This window comes from Pleurodeles waltl, chromosome 10 (assembly GCF_031143425.1).
Source record: "Pleurodeles waltl isolate 20211129_DDA chromosome 10, aPleWal1.hap1.20221129, whole genome shotgun sequence".
Taxonomy (NCBI): Eukaryota; Metazoa; Chordata; class Amphibia; order Caudata; family Salamandridae; genus Pleurodeles; species Pleurodeles waltl.
Window position 1 is genome coordinate 317477243 of NC_090449.1, and position 19039 is coordinate 317496281.

The 19039-nt window shown below is 44.5% G+C and overlaps 1 protein-coding gene across 4 annotated transcripts in view; it reads left to right on the forward strand.

The window, feature by feature from the left end:
- The window catches only part of LOC138261506 (ankyrin repeat and fibronectin type-III domain-containing protein 1-like), a 1513685-nt gene that overhangs the window by 1344996 nt on the left and 149650 nt on the right, over positions 1-19039 (forward strand). For all 4 annotated transcript variants that reach the window (XM_069210501.1, XM_069210504.1, XM_069210503.1 and 1 more), the window contains one exon: positions 4975-5141. In XM_069210501.1, the coding sequence (XP_069066602.1) occupies positions 4975-5141 (167 nt within the window). The remainder of the gene's footprint in view (positions 1-4974; positions 5142-19039) is intronic.

The following is a 19039-nucleotide window of genomic DNA, read 5'->3' on the forward strand; positions in this document are numbered from 1 at the left end:
AGCGTTGGTGACTGTGTAAGTTTTTCCAGTCAGGTATTGGCCAGGGGAAACCAGTTTCTCTGTCACCATGGTGACACTGGCACCTGTATCCCTCAGGCCCTCTATTCTAGTCCCATTAATTAAGAGTTGCTGTCTGTATTTTTGCATGTTAGGCGGCCAGACAGCTAGTGTGGCTAAATCCACCCCACCCTCAGAAACTAGAGTAGCTTCAGTGTGGACCCTGATTTGCTCTGGGCACACTGTTGATCCCACTTGGAGACTAGCCATACCAGTGTTACCTGGATGGGAGTTTGGAGTGGAATCTTTCTTGGGACAGGCCTTGTCTCCAGTTTGGTGTCCATGCTGTTTACAGCTATGACACCAGGCCTTTTTGGGATCAAAGTTTTTACCCTTGTACCCATTGTTTTGTGAAGAGGCTCTGGGCCCACCCTCCTGTGCAGGTTTTTGGGGGCCTGTAGAAGACTCTTTACTATTTTTAGTTTTGGTTGTCTCATCACCCTTCCCCTGGGGAGTCTTTGTGACCCCTTTCTTTTGGTCACCCCCTGTTGAAGTCTTGGACACCCTTGTCTTGACCCAATGGTCCGCCTTCTTTCCCAATTCTTGGGGAGAAATTGGTCCTAGGTCTACCAGATGCTGATGCAGTTTATCATTGAAACAATTACTTAACAGGTGTTCTTTCGCAAATAAATTGTACAGCCCATCATAATTACTTACACCACTGCCTTGAATCCAACCATCTAGTGTTTTCACTGAGTAGTCAACAAAGTCAACCCAGGTCTGGCTCGAGGATTTTTGAGCCCCCCTGAACCTAATCCTGTACTCCTCAGTGGAGAATCCAAAGCCCTCAATCAGGGTACCCTTCATGAGGTCATAAGATTCTGCATCTTGTCCAGAGAGTGTGAGGAGTCTATCCCTACACTTTCCTGTGAACATTTCCCAAAGGAGAGCACCCCAGTGAGATCTGTTCACTTTTCTGGTTACACAAGCCCTCTCAAAAGCTGTGAACCATTTGGTGATGTCATCACCATCTTCATATTTAGTTACAATCCCTTTAGGGATTTTCAACATGTCAGGAGAATCTCTGACCCTATTTATGTTGCTGCCACCATTGATGGGTCCTAGGCCCATCTCTTGTCTTTCCCTCTCTATGGCTAGGATCTGTCTTTCCAAAGCCAATCTTTTGGCCATCCTGGCTAACTGGATGTCCTCTTCACTGGGGCTATCCTCAGTGATTTCAGAGGTGTTGGTCTCTCCTGTGAGGGAACCAGCATCTCTGACTATTATTTTAGGAGTCAGGGTTTGAGGGACCCTGTTCTCCCTAGATAGGACTGGTAGGGGGGAATTGTCCTCCAAGTCACTATCCTCTTCCTCTGAGTTGCCACCCTCAGAGGGGTTGGCCTTTTCAAACTCTGCCAAAAGCTCCTGGAGCTGTATTTTGGTAGGTTTGGGGCCCATTGTTATTTTCTTTATTTTACAGAGTGACCTTAGCTCCCTCATCTTAAGATGGAGGTAAGGTGTGGTGTCGAGTTCCACCACAGTCACATCTGTGCTAGACATTTTGCTTCTAAAAGTTGGAATACTTTTTAAGAATCTACAACTGGTTCTAGAATCTAATTCAAACTTTTACAAACTTTTAAACTCTAAAAGAAATGCTAAACAGGATCTAACACAAGGCCCTAGCAGGTCTTTTAAGAATTTAGAAAATTTTTCAAATTGCAAAAATCGATTTCTAATGACAATTTTGGAATTTGTCGTGTGATCAGGTATTGGCTGAGTAGTCCAGCAAATGCAAAGTCTTGTACCCCACCGCTGATCCACCAATGTAGGAAGTTGGCTCTGTATGTGCTATTTCAAAGTAAGGAATAGCATGCACAGAGTCCAAGGGTTCCCCTTAGAGGTAAAATAGTGGTAAAAATAGATAATACTAATGCTCTATTTTGTGGTAGTGTGGTCGAGCAGTAGGCTTATCCAAGGAGTAGTGTTAAGCATTTGTTGTACATACACATAGACAATAAATGAGGTACACACACTCAGAGACAAATCCAGCCAATAGGTTTTTGTATAGAAAAATATCTTTTCTTAGTTTATTTTAAGAACCACAGGTTCAAATTCTACATGTAATATCTCATTCGAAAGGTATTGCAGGTAAGTACTTTAGGAACTTCAAATCATCAAAATTGCATGTATACTTTTCAAGTTATTGACAAATAGCTGTTTTAAAAGTGGACACTTAGTGCAATTTTCACAGTTCCTAGGGGAGGTAAGTATTGGTTAGGTTAACCAGGTAAGTAAGACACTTACAGGGCTTAGTTCTTGGTCCAAGGTAGCCCACCGTTGGGGGTTCAGAGCAACCCCAAAGTCACCACACCAGCAGCGCAGGGCCGGTCAGGTGCAGAGTTCAAAGTGGTGCCCAAAACGCATAGGCTAGAATGGAGAGAAGGGGGTGCCCCGGTTCCGGTCTGCTTGCAGGTAAGTACCCGCGTCTTCGGAGGGCAGACCAGGGGGGTTTTGTAGGGCACCGGGGGGGACACAAGTCCACACAGAAATTTCACCCTCAGCAGCGCGGGGGCGGCCGGGTGCAGTGTAGAAACAAGCGTCGGGTTTGTAATGTTAGTCTATGAGAGATCTCGGGATCTCTTCAGCGCTGCAGGCAGGCAAGGGGGGGATTCCTCGGGGAAACCTCCACTTGGGCAAGGGAGAGGGACTCCTGGGGGTCACTTCTCCAGTGAAAGTCCGGTCCTTCAGGTCCTGGGGGCTGCGGGTGCAGGGTCTCTCCCAGGCGTCGGGACTTTAGGTTCAAAGAGTCGCGGTCAGGGGAAGCCTCGGGATTCCCTCTGCAGGCGGCGCTGTGGGGGCTCAGGGGGGACAGGTTTTGGTACTCACAGTATCAGAGTAGTCCTGGGGTCCCTCCTGAGGTGTTGGATCGCCACCAGCCGAGTCGGGGTCGCCGGGTGCAGTGTTGCAAGTCTCACGCTTCTTGCGGGGAGCTTGCAGGGTTCTTTAAAGCTGCTGGAAACAAAGTTGCAGCTTTTCTTGGAGCAGGTCCGCTGTCCTCGGGAGTTTCTTGTCTTTTCGAAGCAGGGGCAGTCCTCAGAGGATGTCGAGGTCGCTGGTCCCTTCGGAAGGCGTCGCTGGAGCAGGATCTTTGGAAGGCAGGAGACAGGCCGGTGAGTTTCTGGAGCCAAGGCAGTTGTCGTCTTCTGGTCTTCCGCTGCAGGGGTTTTCAGCTGGGCAGTCCTTCTTCTTGTTGCAGGAATCTAATTTTCTAGGGTTCAGGGTAGCCCTTAAATACTAAATTTAAGGGCGTGTTTAGGTCTGGGGGGTTAGTAGCCAATGGCTACTAGCCCTGAGGGTGGGTACACCCTCTTTGTGCCTCCTCCCAAGGGGAGGGGGTCACAATCCTAACCCTATTGGGGGAATCCTCCATCTGCAAGATGGAGGATTTCTAAAAGTCAGAGTCACCTCAGCTCAGGACACCTTAGGGGCTGTCCTGACTGGCCAGTGACTCCTCCTTGTTTTTCTCATTATTTTCTCCGGCCTTGCCGCCAAAAGTGGGGCCTGGCCGGAGGGGGCGGGCAACTCCACTAGCTGGAGTGTCCTGCTGGGTTGGCACAAAGGAGGTGAGCTTTTGAGGCTCACCGCCAGGTGTGACAATTCCTGCCTGGGAGAGGTGTTAGCATCTCCACCCAGTGCAGGCTTTGTTACTGGCCTCAGAGTGACAAAGGCACTCTCCCCATGGGGCCAGCAACATGTCTCGGTTTGTGGCAGGCTGCTAAAACTAGTCAGCCTACACAGATAGTCGGTTAAGTTTCAGGGGGCACCTCTAAGGTGCCCTCTGTGGTGTATTTTACAATAAAATGCACACTGGCATCAGTGTGCATTTATTGTGCTGAGAAGTTTGATACCAAACTTCCCAGTTTTCAGTGTAGCCATTATGGTGCTGTGGAGTTCGTGTTTGACAAACTCCCAGACCATATACTCTTATGGCTACCCTGCACTTACAATGTCTAAGGTTTTGTTTAGACACTGTAGGGGTACCATGCTCATGCACTGGTACCCTCACCTATGGTATAGTGCACCCTGCCTTAGGGCTGTAAGGCCTGCTAGAGGGGTGTCTTACCTATACTGCATAGGCAGTGAGAGGCTGGCATGGCACCCTGAGGGGAGTGCCATGTCGACTTACTCGGTTTGTCCTCACTAGCACACACAAGCTGGCAAGCAGTGTGTCTGTGCTGAGTGAGAGGTCTCCAGGGTGGCATAAGACATGCTGCAGCCCTTAGAGACCTTCCTTGGCATCAGGGCCCTTGGTACTAGAAGTACCAGTTACAAGGGACTTATCTGGATGCCAGGGTCTGCCAATTGTGGATACAAAAGTACAGGTTAGGGAAAGAACACTGGTGCTGGGGCCTGGTTAGCAGGCCTCAGCACACTTTCAATTGTAAACATAGCATCAGCAAAGGCAAAAAGTCAGGGGGCAACCATGCCAAGGAGGCATTTCCTTACACACAGTCTATATGTCCCGTATTTTGGCAGGTTTGATGTTTCTTTTTGGGAAGATCCGACATATTTATGGCATTTTCGGGACGATTTACTGTAAGTTCGAATCAAGAAAAATCTGTCTGACAAAAAAGATTACTCTATTGATTTCATAGCGCAGATTCCAGTGCGATTAAACATTTGGTACTTTTAGCTTAGTCCTTTTACTCTGTGGTTCTGTGGAAAAGCTCAAATAGAAACCAATTCCGCTGTAAAAATGATAAAGTTGTAGCTTAGTTAATGTGTTGTGTAAATTCCCCAAGAGGCCCAAGACACAGTTTTTTCTGAGCCCGAAGTTAAAAATACACGACAGTGGTATTATTGTTCCATTATCGATAGCTGCATAGTTACATTCCAGACCAGACTCAAGGGAAGTCTAAAAAGTATTGGGCAGGGATCTGACACGTTGGTAACTTTTTATTATCTGTTTCTTGCCAGGATAAGTTGGCCTATCACAAAAGGAGCAGTCAGGCCCTTTTACCTGGACTCTACCTGGGCTACCTCAAGCTGTGCAGTGCTGTGGACCAGATCCGGGTACTGGTACCTGACAGGTTACCCAACATTCTTTGCCACACACGGATTCGAGCCAACCCAAACGTCTCCAGGTGAGAGATAACATTCAAAAAGATTTCGGGTAAATGAATCTCTTTTTAAGTATCCTGGGCGTTCCAGGGAGTAGGGTACTCCTACAATTATTGTTTGTTTTTAAACCTTTAAACCAAGATTTTATTCAGAAGTCCTAAAGAGGCCCTGATGCACGTGATCTTTGGGATACCAAATCAATAATGAGGCTAGGCGATGTAAATTTAATTTGAATATTCAGTGTTCTTGCTGCAAGGTCGTGGGTACAAAGAAGAAGTTAGCTAAACTGAAATAGATGCAGATACATATCTAACACTAAATCACTCATAAGGTTACATGCCCTCTTAGTACATTGGGTCCTTATTATGTTAATAACAAAAAGAAGCAGAAACCTGTACAATTCCAACTTTTACTTTTGCAGCTTTGCCATTGCCTCATATCCAGTTCTATCTCCATCCCTAGAGTCTATTTGAAATTATCTTTCCACTTTTACCTGAAAGGGAGTCCCAGGTGTAAACATTTATGAGGCTCTTGAGTCTATTTTGCACCCCTTATGGGTACTCGGCCTGGTGAGCAGAGTTGGTTTCCCAAAAGAGAATTCCTTGTTATATAATAAATATATCTGAATTTCTAACAGAAAAACTATTTTAGAAAATAAAGATTGTGTACCTTCAGGTGGATATCCATGAGTACTACATTTATTGTCTGCACCCCCCATAACAGTCAAGGTAGGGTTGGGGGGGGGGTCTTGGAATTTTTCACAGCTCTGATGAGTCCATCTCCATATGAAACAAGAAGTTTACACCTCTCTGGATATTCTTCCCAAAAGTGCATGCCTTTGCAGTATAGTTCTGCTTCAAAACCTTCAGAAGTTTTGCACTACCACCTTTCAACATAACAAATATTTTTAGCCTAAATCTAGGACACATACTCAAAGGCTAAGGAGTTAAACAAAATGTTGTTACTGGTGTTGTCATGCCAGGATACGTCATGCAACTAGTGTTACCTTAGGGGCGGGCTGAACTCACAGAGTTCCATTCCACAGAATTCCACAGAAGTTACATAAAAACTCTACAATATTCCACAGAGTTCCACCAGCAGGCGGAAGATATGCAGCCTGCACTGCTTGAGCTGGAATTTAGTGGCGGCAGCATGAGCAGCGCTGAAAAATCAGTGCGAATGGCACCATGCGTTGCACAAGAGTGTGCGGCCATTCGAGTTGATTTTGCTGCCGTTCGAGTACAAAACCTACTCAAGCCGCAGCAAATCTATTCAAGCAGGACCTCTGACTGTGACCACTCAAGACCGCCTGCGACCACCCACGTTAGAAAATCACACCAATGGGATGCCAAATCTTGCTCTCAAGCTGACATCTTCTGGAGCCCCATAGGAGAAAAATACTGCCATGCGGCGATAGGCGGAATTTGGCCAGAACTCCACGTTAAAGAGTAACACAAAATGATCAACATTCCACCAATTCTTGTGGGGGAACAGAACATTCCACCCTCCCCTAGTTACTTCAGTCTTTTTCTTGAACATCACCAACTTCCAACAAGTGTTCATCATCAGACTTGTCAATGTCTCCTCATTTGTCACTCATCGTCAGCCACTTGTTGAGGAGGTCACCTCCTCATCAAAAGTCTGACCTATCATTGATATCAATCCGGCCATTACACCATATTAATCTGTCACCATAATATGTGCTAAGTCTCAGGAAACAACTCAAGTAAGTTGTGAGGAGCCCCCTTTGTCCATCTTGAATGGAGACCATTATAAAACTGGTCAAGGCATATAAGAAGAAACAGCTTTAACTTCCACAATGAGCTCAACCAGGTGGCAATATTAATTAAATTCCTTTTGCAAGAAAGGAGATGTAGAAATTGGCACTGAGGTTGAAGAGGAAGAGAAGGAAGAAGATAAGAAGGAAATTGAAGAGGATTCCTAGATATGACCTGTTAAGTTATGCCAAGTGACATTCTTTTGCGACCTCCTACACTTGACAATGCTATCGACCCTATCAGTCTGCTACAACAAGTGGGTAATGGGTTCAGAATTCCTATAGATGCTGTATTTGCAGAGACTGACTACCTTGTGATTAAGCTGGATGATCAAACAAAACACACATAAAAAAACTCACATGAATACAATTAACAATGTGTTGTGAAACACTGTGAAACTCATTAACCTCCTTTACATTAAGGTTTTCTTTTTTCCACTTTTTGGGGTCAAAGGAAGCTTCTGTGTTTATGCCTTTTGCTGCACTCATGTATGTGTGATCATTGCATCTTTGGTTGATCCGTTGCAGTCTATCTTAGGACTTTTTGCCTAGCCTCTCTAAGCATGGTTATTCCTGCAATATCAGCAATCCCAATGAAGCGTTCTCCAGAACTGGGTATTAGTTTTTTGATCTTGTGGGTTGGTTTTGACACCTATCTCCCCCAACCCATGCATGTGATAAGTGAGTGAGTGTTGTAAGTCATACAAAAGCAACCCTAGTATAACCTATGTGCATGTAATCAATGAGTCGTATTCTATGAGTAAGTGTCACAAAAGAAGGTGCTCAAAAGTAGTAATTGATGGGCAATTTCTGAAAAAAATTACTCTGAGTGCTAAATGTTTTTAGAACTGTTCATAATGCCAATGTGATCTATCGCTGAACTCTTGTGAATGTTATTGCTGAGTATGTCGGATATCTTTGTCCAATGGGATAGTGCTTTGTTGGAGAGGGAACGTATCTTGCAACATTTCCCCCGAGCTTTAAGGGTTGTGTCTGATCTTGTTGTTGGAGCTTTATGGCCTAATCGTGATTGAAATGTGATTAGCATCCTGAATCAAGACAAGCGAGTGCCCTTGCCAAGGCTTAGTTTGACAGATAATCCTGGTGCTCCTAAATGATGTGTTCATAAGGTTCTGTCCTTTTGTGAGCATTCTCTTCTCCAACTGGTGTTTTGCTACCTTACAGTTATGATTTTTTTAGTGGAGAGTGTGTAGAAAATAAGGAAGAGATGAAGCTAACAAGATGTGAAATTGATTCAGCAAGGAGCAGGAGGGACTAGCAGGTAGAGATATGACTGAATGAGATGGCAATTCAAATCAATTTACATGTTCAGTTAAGTAAAACCATTACGGTGGGACAGGTAAGTAGGAGAGAAAAGAGCAGTGAAAGATCACAAGGTAGGTAGGTGAGAGGTGTGACACTGTAGGGGCAAATGGAGGTGAGGTAGGTAGGAGAAGTTAATGTGATGGAACTGGGAAAGAGAGAGCTGGAAAAATAGTTTTAAAGATGAAAAAGAACAGGAGGTGTGAGTGAGTGATGGAGCAGGATGTAGATGTAGTAGGCCATAGAAGTGTGTGACAGAGGACTGAGAGTGGCAGCCAGAGGAAGTATAGGGATGTTTGAAATGTGTAGGTCGGAGGGAATGACGAAGGAGGGAGGATAAGATGGGATAGGAGGTATCGGGTGGGGTTAGAAGGTAGTGATATAGAGAGAGTGGGCATGGGCTAGCTGGGAGGCATAAGAAGGCATAAAGAAGCAAAATATAGGAGAGTTTCAAGTGGGAAATTATGTGTAAGTGGGAAAGGTGAGGGGTGTCAGGCATAGGTAACAATTGAGGGGAGACGAGACGAAGATTTCTATTGTTTGAGGAAGTGAAGGTGTGAGTAGGGAACTAAAGTAGGGAACAAAAGTTTACGCAAGGAAGAGAAAGTGAGAAGGAGGGAATGGGTTTGGAGAGATGGGAAGAGGGAGAAGTGAGTGGGATGTGGTGATGAGCATAAAGTTTGTAGGTTCTAGATGAGGCATGAGGGAGGGTGGAGAGAGAGAGAGAGAGAGAGGGTGCAGGTAGGACTGGATGTAACTAGCTGGGAGCAAGTTATGCTGTAGTTGGGAGGGAACTGAGAGGAGAGTGGGAATTGCAGCTTTTGAAGAGGGGTGGGAAGTGCATACAACTAAGTTGGAGCTGATGTGGTACGCCATGGAAGGTAGGGAGAAAAAGAAGTAAATAGCAAGTGGATATAGTAGGAGAGGGACATTAATAGTTGCAGGAAATGGTAGTTTTGACAAGACTGTACTATAAATAATCAACGCACACTCTTGAAAAGGTAGGTTTCGATTCAGGGCAGCATGTCAGTATTACAGTAGAAGAGTAGGTTTACAATCTTTATGCAGAGTGAGTATTAGGGTGTATATATATCAGGCTTCTCTAAAGGCTACCCTGTGAGCTACTGGTAGCTTTTCAGCTGCCTGTAAGCAGATTTCCCTTGGGAATCCCAGACTACTAAATTAGAACCTTTTAATTGGTTGTATTGATGTATGTGTGCAAAAACTGTGTATTCAAACCTAAACGTGTGTATTCTCAGAACTCATAAACTGATGTTTGGAGAAAAATGGCAGAATTTCCAACATATATTTAAAGCTGTTTTTTGACTGATAAATCATGTGGGGAGACTTATTACTTAAAATGTTACTTTCATGCCCGGCCTTGCAACTATGGATGTTTTATACTCATTCCCTTGTAGAGGAATACTAAATCTACAAAGTGTTTTTTTACATTAAAGCTGGCAGCCCTGTCTGATGCACTAAGGTAATCACTGCTAGTAATCTTACATAGGGTGGCCACTAATGTAATCTTGTCTGATGCAGTCACTATTACAACACTAATAACATTAATAGCTCACAATGATTTTCATTAAACATAAGTAGCTCTTATTAGACAAAAGGTTGGAGACCCCTTAGATATATGGTTAGGCACTCCAGAGGGGTGTTCGTAGTGTAGTCGGTTGTATGTGCATTTATGTTTCCATTTGTGTGTGTTTTGTTTGCCTAAGAGTAGATGTTGTTTGCATGGGTGGTATTTGGGATGTTACAGAGCACGGTAAATAAAGTATGTGCATGAGTGTAGTTTTTTGTGATTGTGAGGCCTCTAAGTAGGAGCAATATTTGTCTGAACAACCAGATTGATAAGAGCATGACTTACTCTTTGTTTGGTATCTGGCTGTTCCTGTAAGGTCTTCAGTCCCCAAAGGAGTTGGGCAAATTCCCTTGTGTATATAGTTGTGGTGGTTTTTAGGTTTTCCAAACAGTGCTTAAGGTATTTTATCCGGCTCAAGATATTTTATCTCAGCTGGCACCAAACACAGCTTCTGCCACTGTTGTCCGGTGGGACATTTTAGACTATTGCAAATCATGCCACTCCGTAGGGATGACGTGCTCTGCTCAAGACAAGGCTGAAAGCGCCACCCTGTAGCGGACACTCATAAACAGTGACGGGCTTTACAAATAAGTGTTGTGCCAAGCCTGGGCAAACATGGCACATGGCAAAATTAGGCACTTGTTCCAAATATAATGCCACATCATATGCTTTTAGCGTTTATATTCTAAACAAGCTTACACAGAAGGATACCTTCCGAAGGTGGCAGTAATCGGAAGTTTTAGAAACCTAGACACGTTGCTTTGTGTTAATACATTTTCTGATCATACTCCAATAAGAATGGCGATTACAAGTTATTTCCCAGCTGATACAAATTACCACCATGACAGTACAACAGCAGCCCCGTCCACCCACATAATGCATATTTCAGACACTTAATTCATCATTCTTCCTCAAGAGCTCACAATTCCCCCAAAATTCTTGTTTCCACAGCAACAGAGCCTCAATTCACTAGGATAAATAACCCACAATTATTATTGTGAATAACCTAATTCCCAGACGTGCTACTAAGCCTGTGATGTCCAACCATTATTATACGCTCACTGCCGCAGACTGCAACAATGCTTCCCTTGTGTAATGCACTTTATTACGTACTATGTACGCTACATATTTTTCGCAACCTTCACAAAATCTTCTGTGCACAACTTCAATCTATTTCCCTCACACATTTTATTATCACTCCAAGCCATGCACCAGATCTCTATGTGTGCCATGCTATTTCTTATCTTCAAATCCTTTACAGTCCCAATTCTGCCCAATCTAATTCCAATCTCATCTATTCACCGTTAAAGAGATTTTTTGATAAATAATCCATTAAGTCAAACAGATACAACGCACAGTTATGATCCACAATTGTAATTGCTGTCTTGCTAGAAAACATGGAAAACATACATTATAAAATGGCAGGTGCTGTCTAATCCAAATTTACTCACAAAGTAACAAAAGTAAAACTATCCACATCTCATTATTTTACTACAACTCTTCATCCAGTAGGAGACAGTCCTCCATGCTAGATCTTGAGTATGAAGTTCAGGTGTTGGAAGGAGAATGGTCATGAGGTGATAAGTTACGGATGAATGAGGAGGTAGTGGGGTATGTTAGAGGATACAAAGAGAAAGAGGACAAGGATGAGGAAGTGAAGATTGGAGAGCTAAGGCATGAATATATTTTATAGGAAGCTGTTTCTTTGTATGATATATCAAAATGAGCTATATTGTGCAAAGAATCCATGGGGTTCCCTCACTAGTGGACAGGGGCTTGCTCTGGCAATCCCAAGGTTCTCTTTTAGGGGTAGTGTGGTCGAGCCACCTTAGGCTTATCAGAGAAGAGTGTTAGGCATCTGGAAATACACACACAATCAATAAATGAGACACATGACTCAAGGAGGAAATCCACAACAATTTCCAAAAATAACAAGTACCTTTATGTATATTTAGTCACCAGAATTAATACAATCAGGTAAGTACATTTCGCAAAGAAAAAATCTTTACAGCTTTGAAAAGTCGACAGTGCACTTTTTTGGAAGCTGCAATATTATCCTACGGAGGAAAAACAAACATAGCAAACAATTACAGTACAGTGACTTGCGGAACCAATCTCCTGGACTTAAGGTAAGTATCAGGCAAGGGTCAGGACCACACCAACAGGTCACAATGGGCAGCACTGGAGTGGCCAGGTGCAGAAGTGTAGTTCAGCTTTGGTGGCCCAATGTTAGTCAATGGGATTGGTCTGGTTGAAAAGATGCTAGAGGTTTGGACGGGGAGTCCAGTCAGGGAGAACTGCAAAGTGGGTCCAAGTCTTGAGATGTTCGGTGATGGAGGGACACCTTTGGCCTTCTTCTCCACAAACCAGGGCCGACGGGTGAAAAGGTGCTCTGAGGCATCAGGTTTTCTCCAACTGGAGCACTTTTGGTTAAGGGGTTCTGCGGGCAGAGGCTGCAGGTGGCGTCATTGAGTCCAAAATCCATGGTGGGCAAGTCCAAGGTGGGCTTGGTCTTTGGAGGACTGGGGGACCATGTTGGCACCATTGGCCACCTCAGCTCTGGCTAGTCGGCACATGTGCAGTGGTGCTTTCCGGTGTTGGGTTTTTGTGGTCTGGAGTCCTCTCAGGTCTCTTGGGGTGCCTGCAAGATGGGGGGAAGCAGCTCTGCTGCTCCACAAGAGTCCCTGTGTCTTTGTTGAATGCAGGCAGTCCTCCCAGGCTTTTGGAGGCACAGCAGCTTTCAGGACTAGTCAACTTTGGCTCAAATCGTTGGGAACAGACAGACTGGCGGGGCTGGGGCCAAGTCAGGTGCTTCTTCCTCAGGCTTTGCTTTTCCAGCTATTGAGTGTTCTTCTTCATAGGTCAGCTTGAATTTCCTGGTGCCAGAGGCTCCCCCAAATACTGCATTTAGGGGCGTTTGGGGAGTGTGGGGTGGTAGCCAATGGGCTACTCTCCCTGGGTTCGCTACACTTCCTATATGACCACTTCTGTGGAACATAGGAATAACCCTGGCCCAGAGTTCCAGTTCCTTAATCTGCCATACCAAGATGGCAGATTTCTAAAAGTTGTATCCACATCAGGCAGTGCACCTTAGGGGTGGGACAGGCTTGAGGGGGGGACACACCTCCTTGACTACTACCTTTCTCTCTTGTCCAAGTGCCAAATGGGCCCTGGGGTGGGGGGTCGGCATCTCTCCTGTGAGTGAAGCCAGATCTGCATATCAAAGGCAGTGGGCTTCTTTGAAGCACCCTGCCTTGGATTGCAGGTTCACAGGTCATCCTGATTGGTGGGGTGTGTAAACAACTCTTCCAGAGCAGGTTTTTATTGACTGCCAAGAGCAAAGGCTCTCACCCTAGGAGATCAGACTCATGTCTGGTGGTGGCAGGCTGGCTAAAACTAGTCAGTCCCCACACGGGTAGTAAGTAGGTTTTCAGGAGGCACCTCTAAGGTGCCCTCTGGGTGCAAGTATTAACAAATCCATCACTGGCAACAGTGAGGGTTCGTTAATACGACATGTTTGATATCAAACATCCCTAGTTTCAGGGAAGCTATCATGTAGCTGGGGCACTCCTAGTGACCAGTATTCAGCACATGTACTTAAAATGGCTTCCCTGTTCACTCACTGTGTCTAAGAATCGACAAAGACATAGCAGGGGCATATCTGCTCATGCAGATATGTTCTCACCTGCAATGTAATTCACCCTGTCGTAAGGTTATAAGGCCTGCTGTAAGGGTGAGTTACATATATTGCATGCAGTGTTTAGGGGACATGGCACACAGCTGTGTGCTATGTTGTGTTTCTGCTTTTAGCTGCCCCAGGATACGCAGCCTGCAACAGCGGTCACCATGTGCTAGGTGAGGTATCCCTGAGGGTGGCACAATACATGCTGCAGCCCTTGAGAACCCTCTTTGGTACTGATGCCCTAGGTACTAGGAGTACCATTTACTACGAACTTGCAGGGGGCCAAAGGTATTACTATTAGGGGAACAATTGCACAGTTTCAGGGAAAGAGATCTGTACTGGAACCTCGTTAGCAGGAACACAGTGCACATTCAGTCAAAATTGCATTGAATACTGAGCAAAAGGTGGGGGTGACCATGTCCAAAAGGGGCACTTTCCTACAGTTAGTGAAAAGAATGAGGGAGGAATGATAATGGCTGTGTCATAGCCAGTGTGTCATTGGCCCTGATATAAGGAAGGAAGGGCCATATGTAGCAAAGGTTTTTTCCCATTCTGTGTCAATGGGAAAATGTGTTCGTACATATGGCCCGAAATGTGCCCTCTGGCCACCGTTTCAACTGTAATAGCAATATTAAGGTTCAGTGAGTCCTCTGGCCTTAGGGCCCTGTATCACTGCATGTACTACACCACTGGAAGCTATGTCTCCAGATAGTGGGTAGTTGTAGGAGAAGAAAGAGAACATGTGTAGGTGAGGAAGCAAAGAATAAGACAGAGGGATCCTGAGAAAGGTGAGAAGTTAAGCTTGGAGGAAAATTTTAGACTGTTGCAAATGATGGCTGGGCACAAGGGAAGGTAGAAGAAGTGGGGTCATAGGAAAAGGGGAAAGGACAGTTGTGGGATGTAAGGATAAGTATGAGTTATTATTGGGAAGAATGTGTCGGAAAACGAGGAAGATATATTGGTATGATGTAGGTAGAGATTAGGGACAGGTAACTTAAGAAGGGGAAAGTGAGTCAAAGGAAGATGTGGAAAAGGTGAGTGGGTCAGGAAAGGAAAAAAAAGACAGTGGAGCAATGCAGAAGTGAAAGAGGTGGGTAGAGGAGAGAGGGGAGCAATGCTTGTATGAAGAAAGGTAAGAAGGAGAGAGGTGAAGTGAGGAGATCAGGGGTGTAAGAGGAAGCAAATGAGAGTGAGAAGGGAGGGAGAGAGAGCACATTGATGTTCATGAAAAGGCAACGGCTCAGCAGAACAGGTAGTGATCATGGTGTTGAAGCTTAGATATCCTACCGCTAAACTGCAGGCAGAGCCGACAGTCTGCTGCCATTGGCCGATAATGTTGCCCACCTTTATAATCTGGTTGGCCAGAGGGCTGTCACTCAAAGTGTCTCTTATTCTGGAACAAGAAAAGGGTGTGTTTCATGTCAGCCCAAGACTGATTGCGATGGTGATAAGCAGCAGTGGGCATGTGAGGTCTTGTGAGATGGACAGAGATAGTTAGAATAGAGTTCTAAAAGACTCTTTGCAATATTTGCTTTTGATCTAGGAGTTGTAGTTTCTGTAGTGGAAGCCAAGGAAGTGGCGGGTCCATCATTAATGCAGGGATTTCCTCACCTTAGTACTTGCAAAGGTTCCAGCAAGTAGCTAATTGAGTTGCAGCTTGTAGGCTGGCATTCTATTTTGGGTTCTTTCCTGATGCCAGGGATGGGGGTTGTAAATGGTGCTGCCTGCACAACCCAAGTCATGCTAATTTCCCCTTCTAGCTTCACATTTTTTAAAAATATTGTTGTTACTTGTTCTTTCTGTGGTACTTGTGTGTTGACTGGATGGGCAGCTAAGACTACGGAGTAAAACTATAAATGAGTTAGGGAACAGACACTTAGGGAAAAGACAAAAATACTTTTCGTGTGGCACGTCCCGAGTATTAGAAACATTTAGCAGTATATAACATAATATATAACATAACAATTCTGCTAAAATAGTTAAAAGGCTTCAGTACTCCAGGTGAGTGCATAGCAGTTACCCTACTCACAACATTTTCGTTTTTTTTTTTTTTTTTAGTCTTCTCAATCCCTTTCCCAGGAATTATCCATATAAACCTGTCGGTCCTGGCCCATCAACAATAGCAGCTTATGTCTGAGATCCCAAGCGAGGTATAGCAGTGTTTAATCCTGCCTAATTCCGTTATTTGTTGTACATACCGTTTTATCTGTGTGATTTATTGCACGTCCCTGCCCCATGCTTGTCTGTGAAGCTGGTGCTCCGAGGCACATGACGGTAAAGTATGGCAGGGATCCCCAGAGGAATGTGCACACACTCACTCCAGCACACACGTGCGTGTTTGGAAATAACTCATATTTCAGGAGCCTAATCCTGCCATCATCAGTTTCCGACATAGACAGAATTGACGTGGCTCCAGTTTCACCTGCTGCTGCCTTTCCCGAGGGCTCGCTGATCCCCGTGTGCCGGGGTAGGTCATGAGTACCGAGGCACCATCTTCCTCCGCAATCTTATCGATCTGGACTTTTTAACAGGGTCGAGTTGCAGTCCCTCTTACTTTCTCTTTCACGCCCTAACCGTTCTCAGGGTCCTAGTGAGGGGACAATCGCCCTGCTTTGGTGAAATATATACAGACTAAATGCTATGAACTGATTTAAAGCATTGCTTCAACCCAGAGCCCTAATGGTGATCAGTGTCTTGGGAGGGGCACAAAGGGCCCTATCGCAGCCTAGGAAGTTGGGTTTTCCATAGGGCTGGGCCTAACATGCGTAATTCCGTGTATTGTATTCATGCAGAATTACCTGAGAATTCAGCGAGATCACGCAGAATTACGGAAAAATAGTAATTCTGCCTTTATCACTATTTCTTAGTGCCAAAAAGTCCCCTCGCATTCATTTTAGAGGTGAGGGGGCATTTATGTGCTAAGAAATAGTGCTAAATACCACAAATAGCGAGCACAAGCAGCTGCGCTGAATGTGCCCTTGGGGTAGGATTTTTCCCCAATTTACTCCAGTCATTTAGTGCTATTTTCCTGGCCCATAATGCATCCTTGCATCCAAAATGGACGCGAGGAGACATTTTTGCAGAAAGAAATAGCGCTAAAAGCAACCGAACATGAATAGCGACTATGCGCAGCCGCTCACACTCACTAAACGTGCTCTTGTTATAGGATTTTTACTCACAAATTATGCAAGGAGTAATTATCGGTAATTCCATGTCAAAAAGTAACCCAGAATTTCCTATTGTGTGGCACAATATACCGCTGCAAGAAACTGAGATACATAAGAACAACCTTTATCTGTTGCTAAAAGTTGTCAAAATAAAAAGGCAGGCCTAACCTGATAGAACTCCTGGGCTAAGAAAAGAGGTTTTAAAAACTTGTGCTGAAATGAGTTATAAAGGGGGCATATCAACACAATGTGCAAAGTATCACATTTAGAAATCAAATAACAGTTTTATATAGATGGTTCAGAGAATTTATGCCAAATTCTCTCGTGGTAGAACAATTGATGAAACAGACCTAACCTGAAGTATGTCAATAATCGCCGCTGGTGTATAGGCATTGCTAGAAGTAAATATGGCTCGATCCCGGGAACAGATTTTACCTTGGAAAACTTACGAAATAATGGCTTTGCCAGTGCTATATCTTCCTTCTCAGCTGCCGCTCTGTGGAATAAACTCTCTCTTAACCATGCAACATCTTGCTTGATAATACTCTGGGGGTTTGAGAACAATTCGGGTCACCCAAAGGCTCTAAAGTTCTCCCTAATTTAAACCAGCCAGGGGATGTTAGGCATACTATCCAGCTGCATACAGTCTACGATAACAAGCCTATTTAGGGTCAGTTCCTCCTTTACCCAAATGGCACACTACAACAAAAGGGGATTCAGCAGGATAAAATCCACAATATAACTCATTCCTAACTTTTTGTGTAATATCTCAGTGGGGATACTTTGCCTGACCCCCAGGATATACCTAAAAATGTATTCTCTGCAACACCTATAGAGTCTAAGATCAAATAACCCCAAATCTCGCTACCAAAGGTAGAAATGGGGATATACTTAGCTTTGTAAACATCAAACATTGTTCTCAAGGGCTTTTGACCCAGGGGAAAGTAAAGTCAGTCATTCTGGCACAAGCCCATTTGAGATTGCCAATATGATTCTTCATTAATAGTTGCCAACTAAGTCTAGAATCTATAAGGATTCCTAAATAAGTGAAATTCTCAACCTTGCTTAGGGACTGACCTTGGACTGAGAAAGTAGTGTTTTTTGTGTTTTTTGACCCCAGGACCATCACATGAGCTTTTTTAAAATTGGTGAGTAAATCCAAGATGGCCGCAAGTCCACCAAAAAGATCCAAAAGCCGCTGCAGACTTTTGGAAGTTCAGGCAATTTCAACAGCCTTGTCTGCATATTAAAGAGCCGGGATCAATCCGCACCTGGTTTTAGGTACATCATTGCCTGGATCTGAAAGTACATTCTCCAGGAAATTAACAAACATGATAAAAAGAAAGAGGGCCAAAATACATCCCTAACGGACCCTACTTCCAAAGGCAAAGTTCCCGGTACATTTTTCATTACGTCTGTAGTGGACTGAAGCTGTCAGCCACACAATGAAGGACCCTTAAAAAGATAACCAGACTTTCATCCACCCCCATGGAGCTCAGCTCTGCCCAGAGCGTCTCTCTGTTAAACTTATCAAAGGCAGAGCTGAGGTCCATGAAAACAAGATGCAATGAACCCTTCTTTGCCCCGGACATATGTGTTAAGAATAAGATGGAGATTAAGATTCTGCTCCACCGTGCCCCACACGAGCGGAACCCATATTGAATACCAGACAGATTGTTGCATTCCTCCTACCAGAAAATTAATCTGTTCAAAATAACCCTCCCAATAATCTTATCCTCAACCTCTATTAAAGAAATAAGCGTGTAATAGCAGGGGTCACTCCTGTTACCCTTCTTAAACAGAGGTACATTTATGAAGTGATGCCATTTTGCCAGAATGAAATGGCTAATGGAAGCATTAACATAAAGAGTAAGAAGAGAGGCTCAAAGATTTACAAATGATTTAAACCGGGCACCACAGGGACACCATTCGGCCCGGGGGCCTTACCTGCAGGGAGGGAGACCATAGCATCTCTAACCTCCTCCCAAAAAAGTATCAGTTTAGAAACCTGAGCCGGACGGGAGGGTGGGGAAAATGTATCATCACCCTGATATAATGCAGAAGAAATCAGTCACCCAGGCCTGAGCAGGTACTAAAGAAGCCTGGTCCACCACCCTATCCTCCTTAAAGAAAGATTGAATAATCACCTTCCAAAACTGTGTGCTATCTCTATGACCACTGGCCAGAAGCAGGTCCTCCCACAACTCTTTCTCTACCCCAATTTCATGTGCTTTACTGTGGCTCTATATGTAGCTCTATACTCACTTACCTCTCCTCTCCCCAAGAATGTGCAGATGAGAGTGCTTTTTGAGCACCTGTACCACTACTGTCAAAACAGTACCAGGGACTTAGAGAGACGGACCTGTGCTCACTAAACCACT